Genomic DNA, 14,842 nt, shown 5'->3' with positions numbered 1-14,842 from the left:
ATTTTCCATTTCCGTTATTTAAAAGCTTAGCAAGGAGATTCTTTGATGAATGCTTCAATAACAGAAATGCCATCATCAAAAGCAACAGGTAAATAACACTGCCTGAAGTCTAGCATTATTTTTTATTTTCTTTTTAGTTTAGAGATAAAATATCAATCAGGTAAGTTTATATCACAAGTTGTGTAGAAAAAATTTCACTATAATCTTGAATACCCCCCTTTATCACAGAAAAATCCAGTATATTCATATGTAGATCGGTTGCAGCAAATAAATGTTCCGCATCGAATGCTATGCTTTGAATGGGCGATCTTCTTCTAGAGCGACTAGCAGACTCCATGTAATATATCTGGAAAAATATTGGGCCATTCTTTTTTTGTTCTCAATAGGGTAAATGCACTGGTTCTCGACCAGTTAACAGAAACATCGATTTCGAGCATGATTTTTTCACACATAAACTTATTAAATTTTAATGAAGTTGGAGAGTTTTAAATGATTTGTCATATAATTTTAAGCGTTCTTTTCGCATTAAACCTTTGAAATGTGAAAACATATAGAAAATCTCAATAACCTTCGGTTCACGACCACGCCGCAGAGTTCTCGACCATTTTTGTGTTAGTTTTCGACCACTAATAATAGTGGCCGCTCCACTTGAAAATTTTATATGAAACTTTAGAGCGAGATGAGTGATTAGTACTTACTTTCGTACCGTACCATCGAAATCACTACCTATCACTCACATGGGTTTCAGATGAGGTAATTAAGTAAGAAACATTCGGAACGTAAAAAAATTTATTTTGCAGAAGTTTCCACTTTCTATAAATATTTCAAAATAGCAACTCATACAACATTCTTTGGTTATTTTGCTCTTAATATCTATTTAGAAACTGATGAGTAAATAAAATATAAAACACCGACCACCAGTGGTCGAGAATTAAGTACAATCAAATGTGTTCTCAACCGCGAATAAATGAGTGGTAGAAATAAGTGTTTCAACGTTAATTCAGTGGTCACAAACTATTATTCAGAAAGTAGATATATAAATGAATCAGGGTATCGAAAAAACACGAAAATGATCCAACAGAAATATATCGGTTGAAATAAACAATTATTAAAGTGACATATTGGTTCTCGGCCACTTTGGTTGAGAAATAAAAGATACAAATTTTCCAATACCAGTTCGCGACCGTCGAATATTGAACAAAAAAATATACATTTATTTGCTTTTTGATTGAAATACACTTAAAAATATATCTTATAGTTCATATGGAACAAAATATACACACATAATTCATTTAAAATAAGAAATAATTACTGTTTTCTGGTCACATATCACAAAGCACTTTTCTAAGAGAGGACGAGAAAGAACGCTTTGCTATGATAGACGATTATAAACTAATTTTTAACGCGAAAACTTTGACCTATACCCCTACTATGCAAACTATCTTGGAAGGGTAGAATGGTCAAGAACACGTACAGCGGAAATATTTTGCACTACATGATATATTTTTATTATTATTTTATCTGAAATCACGGAATGGTCGAGAGCCAGTACCGGTCGGCTAACCAGTGCATTTACCCTATGACGGTGTAACTTTTACCTGTACATATTTATCCTTTCTCACGTCCCATAAGGTGGCTCTGCTATCATTGCATCCTGTTATAACTGTATTGATTAAATCATAATCGAAACAGTTGATTTTGGAAGCACACGGGTCTAAAAATGTTTGTACACATTGACCCAATCTTAGGTCCCATCTCTTCAAACAGTAATCATACCCTCCTGACCATAACACAAAGGGACTTTGCCATTTCAAATGGAGAATACCTGCTCCGTATTTATTGGCGTAGAATTTATGCAAGGATTGACCACTAAAGAATAGAAGTTGAGAAAATTCAGAAAGAAATTAGATGTTCAATGTCTTACCTTTCTATATCTTTCACAAAAATACATATTCGAGACTTATTTGCGGCAGTACCTGCAGCTAATGTGTTTTCATTCAAAGCAAGTGACCATATTCGGTCATCATATTCAATTTTTTCACTTGGTATTAAATCAGAATCTTGTGAAATTTTGAATAATTGTACTGCACCATCTTTACTACCTATAACTACAACATTGGATTCCATATCAACACTAGACATGGACATTTCTTTGAAATTGATAACAGAAGTGTACCCTCTTTTTTGTAGTGAAAATAGACGAAGACAATCCCTATAAAAAATTCAATATAAACATTGCAATTTCATCATATATGAAATCACCTGTTCACAGTTGTTACATAATTATTTCTTACAACAAATTTGCAAACTTCTGTATGATTATAACCATGTAACTTGTACTTTGCCCTGTGCATGTTAATTGTGTTTCCAACTCTTTGACAACATTTAATACAACCACCTTTACCAATCCATATTGAATTCTTTTCGAGATAAAACTGAGTTATGAATGCCCTTGATAAATATATACTACTCTCCTTATACCTGCCTACTTTCCAATTATTTGATATTCTATGTTTCTCAAAAGGTGCCAGCAGTTTTCGAGACCTTAAAAAAATTCCATCGTAAATTTTTAGAGTATTAATTGTTTCAACTCACCTCTTTTGAATATAGTCGCTGCATTGATTTGTAACCAAGTACAACTCGCGACGATTGAAAAGAAGAACATCCCAATGGTGATTAACTATTTTATAAAAACGTGTGCATACATTCTTCAAACTAATTAAGTCTCTTTTTGGTAAATAACTGAATATCGTCAATAATATTTCTGTAGAAAAATTTTCTAAGGACAACACAATTTCGAGAGACATGATTATGGTTACTTATCACTTATACTTTAATGTTGAGAAAAATAAAATAATAATATTATAGAATTGCTAAAATACAACAAATCATATGGATTATACATCGGACTTTAACTTCATGGTTATGTTGGGTTATTATATTTTCCTTTCCAAACATTGCAGGAGTCTCTTTCATCTGAGAAAATTTTATCAATTGCATAGAAAATCTTATTCCAGATTTTTTACTTAATTTGGCATTGCTATTCAAACATTTTTGACAAGTTGACCATTGTAAACAAACATTTTGAAGGTTTGATTTAGTGATTTTTTATGCATTGTGTTGGATTCTCTGTAAAAAGTTATGTATAATGACAGAAAACGTCCAGTAGGTTGTCAAACAAATTGACTTCTATTTGAATCAAAATGGCTGAGTTGTTGCAAGTGCCCCTGAAAAAACCATCAGAAATCGATGTAGTTAAACCTTTCCAAAATGTGATACAATCGAGATTTAGTACGGCCGATGAGCCTGTCGATTATTCGGATGCTATAAATGAATTTGCGAAGATCCGAAGTAATGCTATCTGGAAAGCCTTCGAGAAGTACGAGAGCTCTTTGGATATTATTTATGGGTATGATTCATACTTTGATTATCATTTAATATCAATCAAGAAAACATATTTTGTGGTTTTATTTTATTCAAATTGTGAATAATCTCTTGTATCCGCTGCTCCTACACAAAATATAACTTTGACTCCGTTAATTTTATTAACGAAAAAGGTGAATTTGAAGGAAATATTTTTTTGTAGATATTATGATCAATTGGCCTCTATTGAATCGAAGATACCACCTAATGAGCTCCAGATCCCCTTCAAATGGAAAGATGCCTTTGACAAAGGGTCGATATTTGGATCTAGACAAAGTTTGAGTTAGTAAACATAGCGAATTTGATAATTCCTTTTTTAATATACGACATTTCAGCTATCTCTTCCCTTAGTTATGAAAAAATTTGCGTATTGTTCAATATTGCTGCTCTTCAAAGTTCTGTCGCAGCTAACCAAAGTATTGAGAGCGATGAAGGTCTGAAATTGGCTGTCAAACTTCTCCAGGTAATAAGAATCATATAAGCTTCCAACAGCAGATTTTGATGTGTAATCTTACCCTTTCAGCAATCAGCTGGTATTTTCCATCACCTTAAATCTACAGTGATGCTTTCAATTCAACAAGATCCTACACCAGATTTGAATCCAGATACTTTGGGGGCTCTGTCTGCTCTGATGTTGGCACAGGCTCAAGAGATTTTTGTCCACAAGGCAATCCATGGTATGTAGACCATAGTTTCGATGGTAATTTTACATTTATTCATTGATAATTTCTGATTAGATAATATGAAAGATGCCATTGTGGCTAAGTTAGCATCTTCCTGTGAGGATCTTTATAATGAAGCTTTGAAGATTTTCCAAAGAGAGAATCTCAAACCACTTTGGGACAAGGAGTGGATTCCAATTGTAAGTTTTCCTTATATTTGTTACATGCTGAATTTAGTTAAATTGAATAATTAATTGTAATATTGTTGAAGATTGCAGGTAAGCAAGCTGGATTTCACGCTATAGCGGAGTTTTACCAGAGCTTAGTGTGCAGGAATCAAAAATTGATAGGTGAAGAACTTGCCAGGTTACAAGTAAGTGTCAACCGATAATTTCCTGGCTGGAGATAAAGCCATATTTCTTTCAGCATTCCGTAGAACTCTTCAAGGCATCCCATCAAAGGTCTGGAAGGACCTTGTTCAACAACATATTCCTGAAGGCCCAAAGGAACCTTGCAGAGGCCACGAAAGACAACGACTTCATCTATCATGAAAGAATTCCCGACGTTAAGACTCTGGAACCCTTGGGAAAGGCTCAGCCGGTGAGACTCTTCCCTGTTCAAACGCCCATGAGTCAAAATTTCAAAGGTGAGTGTCAAAAATTCAAAATGGTTGTAGGTTCGTTCTTAGGTCTTTAAGAAACAAGTTTAAGATAGTTCTTGTGCGCAACAGGCTAAAATGCGTTTATTAAGAAATATCACCCTGTAGATGATTCACATTCAAAATTAGTATATCACATGCGTTTGTGGCTGCATGTTTAAGGACTTGTTTACTCTAAATGATCCAAGGATTCAGTCATTTTCTTTGTATAGGGTGTTTTTTTTCGAGGTATATAACTTTAAGTCGGCATTACTGTTCAAGATGGCGACCGATTTAACAGCTGTCCAGTGATTTATTCTCAGTTTGGTTTGGCAATTCATCATGAATAGACTCACGCTTGAACAACGCTTGCAAATAGTGCAATTTTATTTCGAAAATAATGGTTCTGTGCGGAATTCGTATCGCGCACTACGTTCATTTTATTTTGTTTATCGATGAAGCGCACTTCTGGTTGAATGGCTACGTCAACAAACAAAACTGCCGCATTTGGAGTGAAGCTAATCCTCAAGTGTATGTCGAAACACCGTTACATCCAGAAAAACTTACTGTTTGGTGCGCTTTATGGGCAGGAGGAATCATTGGTCCGTACTTCTTCAAAAACGATGATGGCCAGAACGTTACAGTCAATGGTGATCGGTATAGAGCCATGATTACTAACTTTTTCATTCCTGAATTGAACAACCATGATGTCCAGGAGCTGTGGTTCCAACAAGACGGCGCAACATGTCACACAGCTCGTGCCACAATCGATTTATTGAAAGACACGTTTGGTGACCGCCTAATTTCACGTTTTGGACCTGTGAATTGGCCTCCAAGATCTTTTGATTTAACACCGCTAGACTACTTCCTGTGGGGCTATGTAAAGTCATTGGTCTATGCGTATAAGCCACAAACCCTTGACCATTTGGAAGACAACATTCGCCGTGTTATTGCCGATATACGGCCACAAATGTTGGAAAAAGTCATCGAAAATTGGACGTCCAGATTGGACTACATCCGAGCCAGCCGTGGCGGTCATATGCCAGAAATCATATTCAAAATGTAATGCCACAAGATTATCTTGCGGATAAATGAAATTCATGTCAATCGAATAAAAGTTCTATAGCTCTAAAAAAACACACAATTTACCTACAATTCAGGAATATATTCCTCGAACTATCCCCAGATCTCTTTGGCGAACTTGTACCAGTGGCAGTACACCAAGCTCTGGCAGCTTACGATCTGAGGAAGCAAGAACTTGTCAATGCTGAAATTGGACGGCTCAGGGAGTCAACTCAAGTGCTTAATGGGTAAGTTTTGAAATCACACAAGATGAATTGAAAATATTTTTTTTGTCACTTTAGAGCTTTGACGGTAATGAATCTACCAGCTTCTATTGAGATGACTGATGGTAAAAACCTGCCGCCATCTATTATAGAGAAGGCAAATGCCGTGAGTGACCTAGGTGGATATAGCAAGCTACAAACGTTGATCGATGAGCTTCCCGAACTGTTGAAGAGGAACAAAGACATACTAGACGAGGTGAGTTATTGAAGCTTATTTGAATGAAAGAAAATTTTGATGAGGATGTGCGTTGTTATCCGAAAAACCATATGAACTATTTGTTTAGGTTTTTAAGGTTAGGTTTGTTGCAACTAGAGGAGGGTAAAGATATACCACACAATTCAAGGCGGTAAAGATGTTGAAACGAAAGAAAACCTTGATGAAGATTATCATCTGAACTGCTAGTCTAGATTTTGTTAGGTTAACTGTGCCACTAGTTGAGTAGAGTAAAAACATACTTCTGAAGATAGGTGAAGATATACTTCAATAGGCATATTTAATATGAATACAATAGAGATTTAGAGTTGTTCAGTAAGTACAAATTATAAGATGGAATGATAGATAATAAAGGTATTTTATTTAAAAAATAACGTTTGATAAATATTTTGTTAATCTGTGCCATTTAAATGAACATAACCTTGATTTCAATTCTGTTACATAGATAATCTGTGTTGGATTATGTTTAACTTGAAGGACATACTTTTCTCAATACGCTCTATTAGTGATGACGTCCCACACCGCCATTTTTGGTTCTCCTGTCAGTGTTCGGAATCCAAACAAACAAATTGTCATTCAAATTAGTAAGTTGTCGTTGAAGAAATTGGCTTATTTTGATAAATAAGATTATTCAAGGAACGATTTTACTATTAATTGATAGACAGAAGGAACTAGATTAATGCCAGTAAGTTCAAACTTAAAGTTCAACTAATAAACACGGCTTTTTACAAAATCTGGGGAATGATACAGGATTCGAACTAACTGGTATTAACCTCGTTCCTTCTATCTATCAATTAATACTGAAATCGTTGCTCAAATACTCTTATTTATGAAAATAAGCCAATTCCTTCAACGACACCGTACTAATTTGAATGACAATTTCTTTGTTTGGATTCCGAAAACTGACAGGAGAACGAAAAATGGCGGTGTGTGACGTCACACTAATAGAGCGTATTGTTTATAATGCTCATTTGAGTAGATATACCTTCCGTCAAAAAACTACCGGAATTTGAACATTTAAAATTCTGTTGCTAAATTGGCACAAGTGTCACCTATATGAATGGAGATTGAGCATCATCATACATATTTTGTGTTTTATTGACTCGATTCCCGGAACTTTTTTGACCTAATTTAATTCTTTAATTAATTTAATTCGAATCAAATGATACAGAATTCAATCCCTTCTTTTTTTTTTTTGTAGACCGACAGAATGTTGAACGAAGAGCGAGAATCTGACGATTCCCTAAGGGCTCAATTCAAGGAGAAATGGACCAGAACGCCCTCTAGCAAACTCACCGAGATGCTAACCTCAAATTCTGCCAAGTATCGCCAGTTGATAAACAACGCGATAAACGTGAGTTTGAGCCGACTAGAGGTTAGGTGGGGGTTAGGGTTGTGACCCGTGTTTTTCATTTCCAGGCCGATAAGATCGTACGTGAGAAGTTCGAGAAACATAGACAAGGAATGATGATGCTTAGTAAGCCCACTTCTGAATGGGAGGGTGCGATACCAAGGGGCAATTCCGAAGATTGTCTCAATTGTGGCGCAGTCGATACTCTCAGGGATTTGATGGAAGAGGTGAGAGCTACCTCTTTACAATGAAATAAACATCCATCGATTAAAAAAACATACCATTTTTTTTATCGAAATTCTTTTATCTTGATGTTGATATGTTTATAGGTTGAAACTTTGAAAGCAGAGCGTGATGTGATCGAATCCGAATTGAAGAGTGGCGCCATCGACATGAAAGACAAGTTTATGGCCGCTCTGGCGCAAGATGGCGCCATAAGCGAACCCGCCCTGTCTGTGGAACTACTCGGGGAATCCTACGGTCCCTTACAGAAACAAGTTAGGGAGAGCATCGAGAAACAGGATGGGTTGATCCAGAGGATTACGGTTAGTTTGTTATATCTTAGGTTAGGTATTGCTGTATACAGGGTGATTCACCGGGATGGCCTATTAGACGTTTATGGAAAACTAATCATAATTTTGAGCTGAAAATTTGCATATTGGGGTTTGAGACAATGATTTTTCTCCCTAAAATATTTTCAGATCTCTACAACTTCCGGTTATACCGGAAACAGACTACTATTTCCTTATTTCAAGTAGCACACCCAGTATATTATTGCATCATTAGATAGCTTTTTTGATGGCAATTTCGGCTATATGCCATACCTTGGGTAAAAATTCAACGGTTCATGTGTTATTGGGATTCTTATGAAAAAAAAGGTGGCGATGAGGACTCACATTTTTTGAATATTTCAGCAGAAAAAGCTTTTTCCAAAAAATTTTTTTCTTTTTTGATTCCGCAAATACGTAGTATTATAAGACTGTTTGCGGTTTGGGCCAAAAATGTACAGGGTGTTTATAAGAGGATCATGAACTTGCACAACTCAAATTCATCAAAACTCAAGATTTTCAAATTAGAACCTATATTTTTTATTATTTCAGTCAAACCTACGTCCAAAAATAGTGGGGGTTACTTAAGTAAACCCTATACCTAAAATGAATACTTTAAGAGTTATTGAGGAAGAACTTCAAAAACCGCTATTTATAAATGTGGGAATAACTGTCTGTTACTTCCTTAAAACACAGAAAAAAAATAAAATTCGATGTTTGGATAACTAAATTTTACATTTCATGAATTGTAATGAATTATTCGTAATTGAAAATTGTATTGGTTTATGGATTTCTCAACAATACCAACGAAAAATTAATTAAAATTCATGAAATGTAAAATTTAGTTATCCAAACATCGAATTTTATTTTCTTTCTGTGTTTTAAGGAAGTAACAGACAGTTATTCTCACAGTTATAAATAGCGGTTTTTTCTCATTTGAAGTTCTTCCCCGATAACTCTTGAAGTATTCATTTTAGGTATAGGGTTTGCTGAAGTAACCCCCACTATTTTCGTACGTAGAATCGACTGAAATAATAAAAAATATAGGTTCTAATTTGAAAATCTTGAGTTTTGATGAATTTGAGTTGTCCAAGTTCATGATCCTCTTATAAACACCCTGTATATTTTTGGTCCAAGCCGAAAACAGTCTTATAATACTACGTATTTGCGGAATTGAAAAAGAACAAAAATTTTTTGGAAAAAACTTTTTCTGCTGAAATATTAAAAAAAATGTGAGTCCTCATCGCCACCTTTTTTTTCATAAGAATCCCAATAACTCATGAACCGTTGAATTTTTACCCAAGATATGGCATATTGCCGAAATTGCCATCAAAAAAGCTATCTAATGATGCAATAATATACTGGGTGTGCCATTCGAAATAAGGAAGTAGTAGTCTGTTTCCGGTATAACCGGAAGTTGTAGAGATCTGAAAATATTTTAGGGAGAAAGATCATTGTCTCAAACCCCAATATGCAAATTTTCAGCTCAAAATTATGATTAGTTTTCCATAAACGTTTAATAGGCCATCCCGGTGAATCACCCTGTATATCTTTGTTTTGACAGTATGTCTAGGAAGTTTTTGCTTCGGATTTATATTCAGACTGAAGTATTGGGTGTTTATTAATGCACGAAAGATTCTTACTGAAATTGCTTTATGTGTATGACGACAATGTGCTAATTAACTACTCATTATATTGAAATTTGTCGGTGAATTCTCCGTATTTCTAGAAAAATTATGATTTCTAGGACGCCAATGCTCAGTTCATGCAAGAAAGGGGTTCTACCGCTGGCAAGAGAGAGGAGATGATGAGCTCATTGGCTGGTGCACATGACGCTTTCAGGGAGCTTCTGAACAATCTGCAAGAAGGGACCAAATTTTACAATGATTTGACTCAAGTAAGAAGCAAACTTTATGTATTCCTTAAGTAGATTTCAATTGAATCCGATACTTTGAGGAATATATTAAATGGCATTTTTGAAGAATCCAAGAACTAAATGCCCTTTATGCATATCGATAGTATTCTAAAAAAATGACTTATTTCAGAGAAATGCAGTCGCATAAATTTTTGCCTAGTGTGGTATGGTAATGGGTGTTTTTTTCGAGGTATATAACTTTAAGTTGGTATTACTGTTTAAGATGGCGACCGATTTGACAACTGTCAAGTGATTTATTCTCAGTTTGGTTTGGCAATTCATCATGAATAGACTCACGCCTGAACAACGCTTGCAAATAGTGCAATTTTATTTCGAAAATAATGGAATACGTATCGCGCACTACGTCCATTTTATTTTGTTTAGCGATGAAGCGCACTTCTGGGTGAATGGCCACGTCAACAAACAAAACTGCCGCATTTGGAGTGAAGCTAATCTTCAAGTGTATGTCGAAACACCGTTACATCCAGAAAAACTGACTGTATGGTGCGCTTTATGGGCTGGTAGAATCATTGGTCCGTACTTCTTCAAAAACGATGATGGCCAGAACGTTACAGTCAATGGTGATCGGTATAGAACCATGATTACTAACTTTTTCATTCCTGAATTGAACAACCATGATGTCCATGAGCTGTGGTTCCAACAAGACGGCGCAACATGTCACACAGCTCGTGCCACAATCGATTTATTGAAAGACACGTTTGGTGACCGCCTAATTTCACGTTTTGGACCTGTGAATTGGCCTCCAAGATCTTGTGATCTAACACCGCTAGACTACTTTCTGTGGTGCTATGTAAAGTCATTGGTCTATGCGGATAAGCCACAAACCCTTGACCATTTGGAAGACAACATTCGCCGTGTTATTGCCGATATACGGCCACAAATGTTGGAAAAAGTCATCGAAAATTGGACGTCCAGATTGGACTACATCCGAGCCAGCCGTGGCGGTCATATGCCAGAAATCATATTTAAAATGTAATGCCACAAGATTATCTTGCGGATGAATAAAATTCATGTCAATCGAATAATCCATCGTTGTTTTATTGCAATTTAAAGTTCTATAGCTCTAAAAAAAACACCCTTTACAAGTTTTTTTTTGACCTCGTTAGTTTTCATCAAGTTTTATAACGATCAGTTTTTCCCGTAGTTACTTGTGGCGTTCCAAAATAAGGTGTCGGATTATTGCTTTGCCAGGAAGACTGAAAAAGAGGAGCTGCTGAAGGATCTCACCCAGGAGTCTAGCAGAAGCACGGCTCCTGTGCCTCACTCTCCTTTCCCTAGTGTCGATACTTGTAAGTACTCAGGGGTTTGAATACTCTGTATCACTAATACTCTCTTGTTTCTCCAATCTTGTGAAAAATAATTTCGTTAGATTTAGTGAGCTTACGAACGATCGATGTTTGATTTTCAGATGCGAAGAGAGATAGTCCTACCACTCCGCCACAAAACCAAGCAGGTTCAGCTCCACAAGTTCCCCAACCATCGCAAGGCGGTAACCTTCCATATCCGGTGCAGGTACAGGGCATGCCTGTACCCTTTGCCCCTCCCGCTAACACGCCCTATCCGGCGTATGCAGCTCCACCCATGCCTCAAGGTTACAATCCCTATGGTACCTTGCCTTATCAAAGTGAGTATTGTGAAATGGTAACGAGACAGTGTCTATTCAAGACAGTGGTGACAATTGGGCGTATAAGCGCCGCCTACAATGACTTAATAAAACACAGTGGCGACAATTCGTTCAAATTGAGCCTACAAATGGCGAATTGCGGGGCTTAACCATAGAACTTAAGAATACGATTGACTGAACTGAACTGACACTTGGACAAAAATGAAATTATTGGACCTGATAGATTTGTATACAGGGTGGCCACTTTTTCAATGGGATTGTATTGGTAACTTTTAAACCATAAGAGTTAGAAGGTCGGTCAAATGAAGAAAAAGTAGCATTCATAGAAGCATTGTAAGACAGTTCAAACAAATCGGGATTATCAGGGCCGGTTATTGAGATATCATTAGAAAAGTAAATTTTGTAATTTTGATTCTTCTTTTTTTCCCACTTTATTTCAAATATTATCAAAAAATGTTACAGGAATTTTTTATTGGACAGTAAATTGTTCTCAATTTGAAGTAATCAGGTTTCTTATCCAACGTTTCGTGCTCTCTGGGCCACCCTCAACCTCATTTTTTTCAATACGGACCCGTATATTTTATGATACTTTTCGAAATAACTTTTAACGCTGAATTCAACGATATATCATACAATGTCATTCAAAGTTGATTTTTATGTGATTTTGACCCTTATCCAATTTTCTTTGGGTCGGATCTGTAGTGAATGCAAATTATCAAAAACTGCTGTTAATAAAATAGTCAAGAGACGCGAATACAATGATTTTAAATTTGAATACCAAGCCTTGCAAAACTTATATCGTAATGATATCAAAATAAAGTTCGATTCTGTAATTTGTTTCAACAGAACAGATGACAAATCCAACAATAGTGATTTCTTGCGAGAAGATTGAGAATGTATTGGAAGGTATTCAAGAAGACGAAATGAGCAAATGTATAAGAAGTATGGGTTCCAGAACCGTTAAGTGCATTTTACAAAGTGGTGGACATTTCGAACACTTACTTCATTCATTTTCATTTACTTTCGAATAATCATTCGATTTTTCTTTGAATTGAAATATGTAAATAATTATTACTTGTTTCTTGATTTGATTCTGATATGTTCCATTTAGTTCAAGAGGAGTAGGTTGATTTTCTCATCGAAATGTATTGCATGTTGTTAATTAAACTAAAGGTACCTAAATGTAATACAGATCCGACCCAAAGAAATTTGGATAATGGTCAAAATCACCGGAATATCAAGTTTGAATGACATTGTATGATATATTGTTGAATTTAGCGTTAAAAGTCATTTTGGAAAGTGTCATAAAATATGCAGGTCCGTATGGAAAAAAATGAGTTTGAGGGTGATCTAGAGAGTACGAAACGTTGGATACGAAATCTGATTACGTAAAATTGAGGATATTTTACAGTCGAATAAAAAATTCCTGTAACATTATTTGATAATATTTAAAATAAAGTGGGGAAAAAAAAATCAAAATGACAGAATTTACTTTTCTTATGATATCTGGATTTGTTTGAACTGCTTGACAATGCTTCTATAAATGCAACTTTTTCTCCATTTGACCGACCTTCTAACTCTTATGGTTCAAAAGTTACCAATACAATCCCATTGAAAAAGTGGCCACCCTGCATAGAACAAATTCATTCAACTGAAGAATACCTACTACAGTGACTTAATGAAATGGGCCTTACATTTTGAATAAATCCCAAAAATCAGTTAAATGGAGAACGTAATCAAAAAGCCGCCATATTTAGGCTCAGAAACCGGCAGCCAATCTAAAACGAGACCACTAGTGTCGTCACTGTAGCTCCGCCCATCCGCCATGTTGCATTGAATTTCAAACAAACTTGTACTGGAATGCTCGAATTTTGAATGAAGACTTCAAATGACTGAAATATTATATTTTCATTTGATCAAGGCGATCAGTATTGTTATCAAAACTTTACTTGCAATTTCAGATTACAATTACCAGAGCGGTTATCCACAAAATCCTGGCTATTCAGGACAACCTCAAGCCTATCCACCAGGCACTTACCCACCTCAGGGGTACTATCAACAACCTCCTCCTCAAGGATATCCTCAACAGCCACCCCCTGGAGGTTATCCTCGTCAGTGGTAGATCAAACGATTCATTCGGATTGAAATATCTTCAAGCGCTGATAGGGTTATGAAGTTTTTAGATATTCAAACAGTTATGCATCAATATATAAGTATATTTGTTTCATATTAGCTTTGTAGTAACATTTGATTCGTTAAAAATGGAGCAACGTTGATGGATAATGCTATAAGAGCTTCGAGAAACATGGTTAACATATTATGAACTTTTTTTTTTAAGTAACGTCGATTTGATAATGTGACTCAGTTGTATGTTAATTTTAATAGTCTGTTGCATTTTTAAAACAAAGTCTCAAATGTTTATTGATAAAATCGTTTCAGAATTAACAAACTTATAGAAAATAATTTAAATATGTTTTCACATGGTACCTAGTTATCTCTATTTTTATATATTGTGCTATTTTATAGTGTTATTGAATAAAATGGCCATTGAGTTATTTGTTTTTTTTTATGACGAGAAGAAAGAAGAGGATTGAGTTTTTTTGGCAATGTTATTGCCAATACACAATACAATACACAAAGAAAGCTTTCATTTATTAACAGCAAGTTAACGAGATGGAATTATTCTTATTAAAGTTTTAATAAAAATTTTTATTTCTAAATCAAATTTAAAAAATTTTACATTTTGATTGAGAAGGACATAACTCAAGTCTAATTCGGAATCTAAGCTTTGGATATCACTTTTTGAGATAGTTCAGTGGAAGAACTGGATGAGCGGCTTTCAAAGAGCAAAAAGAAAAAACCAAGACTATAAATTTCGAGAAAAACAAAAAAATTTGATAGAAGGAGCATTTGCTCCTTCTATCAAATTTTCGGGACTAAAATGGTCAAATGACCATACTGAATATAAATCAGCAAATCAGTAGTAGTCGAAAAAATTCTGCTATGTCCAGATATTTTTGTTTTGTGTTTGAAAAATATTTTTAACGACAAATATTACTGTTACGGTCTAAAAAAAAATAAATGATCATTTGGAATAAGTA

General features: G+C 35.2%; 2 protein-coding genes across 2 annotated transcripts; one reads left to right on the top strand and one right to left on the bottom strand.

Annotated features, from left to right (window-relative positions):
- Positions 1–108: 108 nt before the first annotated feature.
- Positions 109–3,140, bottom strand: LOC123671441 (F-box/WD repeat-containing protein 4). Its single transcript, XM_045605302.1, has 5 exons — positions 2,596–3,140; positions 2,263–2,544; positions 1,925–2,212; positions 1,599–1,869; positions 109–346 (listed from the first exon to the last, which is right to left on the bottom strand). Exons 1-5 carry the CDS (start codon positions 2,805–2,807, stop codon positions 167–169), a joined length of 1,233 nt encoding a protein of 410 aa, XP_045461258.1. The 5' UTR covers positions 2,808–3,140; the 3' UTR covers positions 109–166.
- Positions 3,141–3,203: 63 nt separating this feature from the next.
- Positions 3,204–14,296, top strand: LOC123671440 (programmed cell death 6-interacting protein). The gene is made up of 16 exons (XM_045605301.1): positions 3,204–3,409; positions 3,587–3,705; positions 3,759–3,886; positions 3,947–4,100; positions 4,161–4,285; positions 4,357–4,458; positions 4,512–4,731; positions 5,909–6,032; positions 6,087–6,264; positions 7,484–7,636; positions 7,702–7,860; positions 7,963–8,178; positions 9,929–10,078; positions 11,262–11,406; positions 11,526–11,741; positions 13,703–14,296. The coding sequence occupies exons 1-16, from the start codon at positions 3,204–3,206 to the stop codon at positions 13,861–13,863; spliced, it is 2,556 nt and encodes an 851-aa protein (XP_045461257.1). The 3' UTR covers positions 13,864–14,296.
- The last annotated feature ends 546 nt before the right edge of the window (positions 14,297–14,842 follow it).

Source organism: Harmonia axyridis, chromosome 1, assembly GCF_914767665.1.
Source record: "Harmonia axyridis chromosome 1, icHarAxyr1.1, whole genome shotgun sequence".
NCBI classification, from domain to species: Eukaryota; Metazoa; Arthropoda; class Insecta; order Coleoptera; family Coccinellidae; genus Harmonia; species Harmonia axyridis.
The sequence above is the reverse complement of the archived record's forward strand: the minus strand, read 5'-3'. Positions and strand labels throughout refer to the sequence as shown.

Bases quoted from the DNA above. Each gene is read 5' to 3' on its own strand.
- LOC123671440 (XM_045605301.1), top strand. From the start codon at position 3,204: ATGGCTGAGTTGTTGCAAGTGCCCCTGAAAAAACCATCAGAAATCGAT. The intron at 3,410-3,586 runs GTATGATTCATA...ATTTTTTTGTAG, and splicing joins TCTTTGGATATTATTTATGG to ATATTATGATCAATTGGCCT. The intron at 11,742-13,702 runs GTGAGTATTGTG...TTGCAATTTCAG, and splicing joins TGGTACCTTGCCTTATCAAA to ATTACAATTACCAGAGCGGT.
- LOC123671441 (XM_045605302.1), bottom strand. From the start codon at position 2,807: ATGTCTCTCGAAATTGTGTTGTCCTTAGAAAATTTTTCTACAGAAATA. The intron at 2,545-2,595 runs GTGAGTTGAAAC...AATTTTTTTAAG, and splicing joins AGCGACTATATTCAAAAGAG to GTCTCGAAAACTGCTGGCAC. The intron at 347-1,598 runs GTAAAAGTTACA...ATATTTTTCCAG, and splicing joins GAAAGGATAAATATGTACAG to ATATATTACATGGAGTCTGC.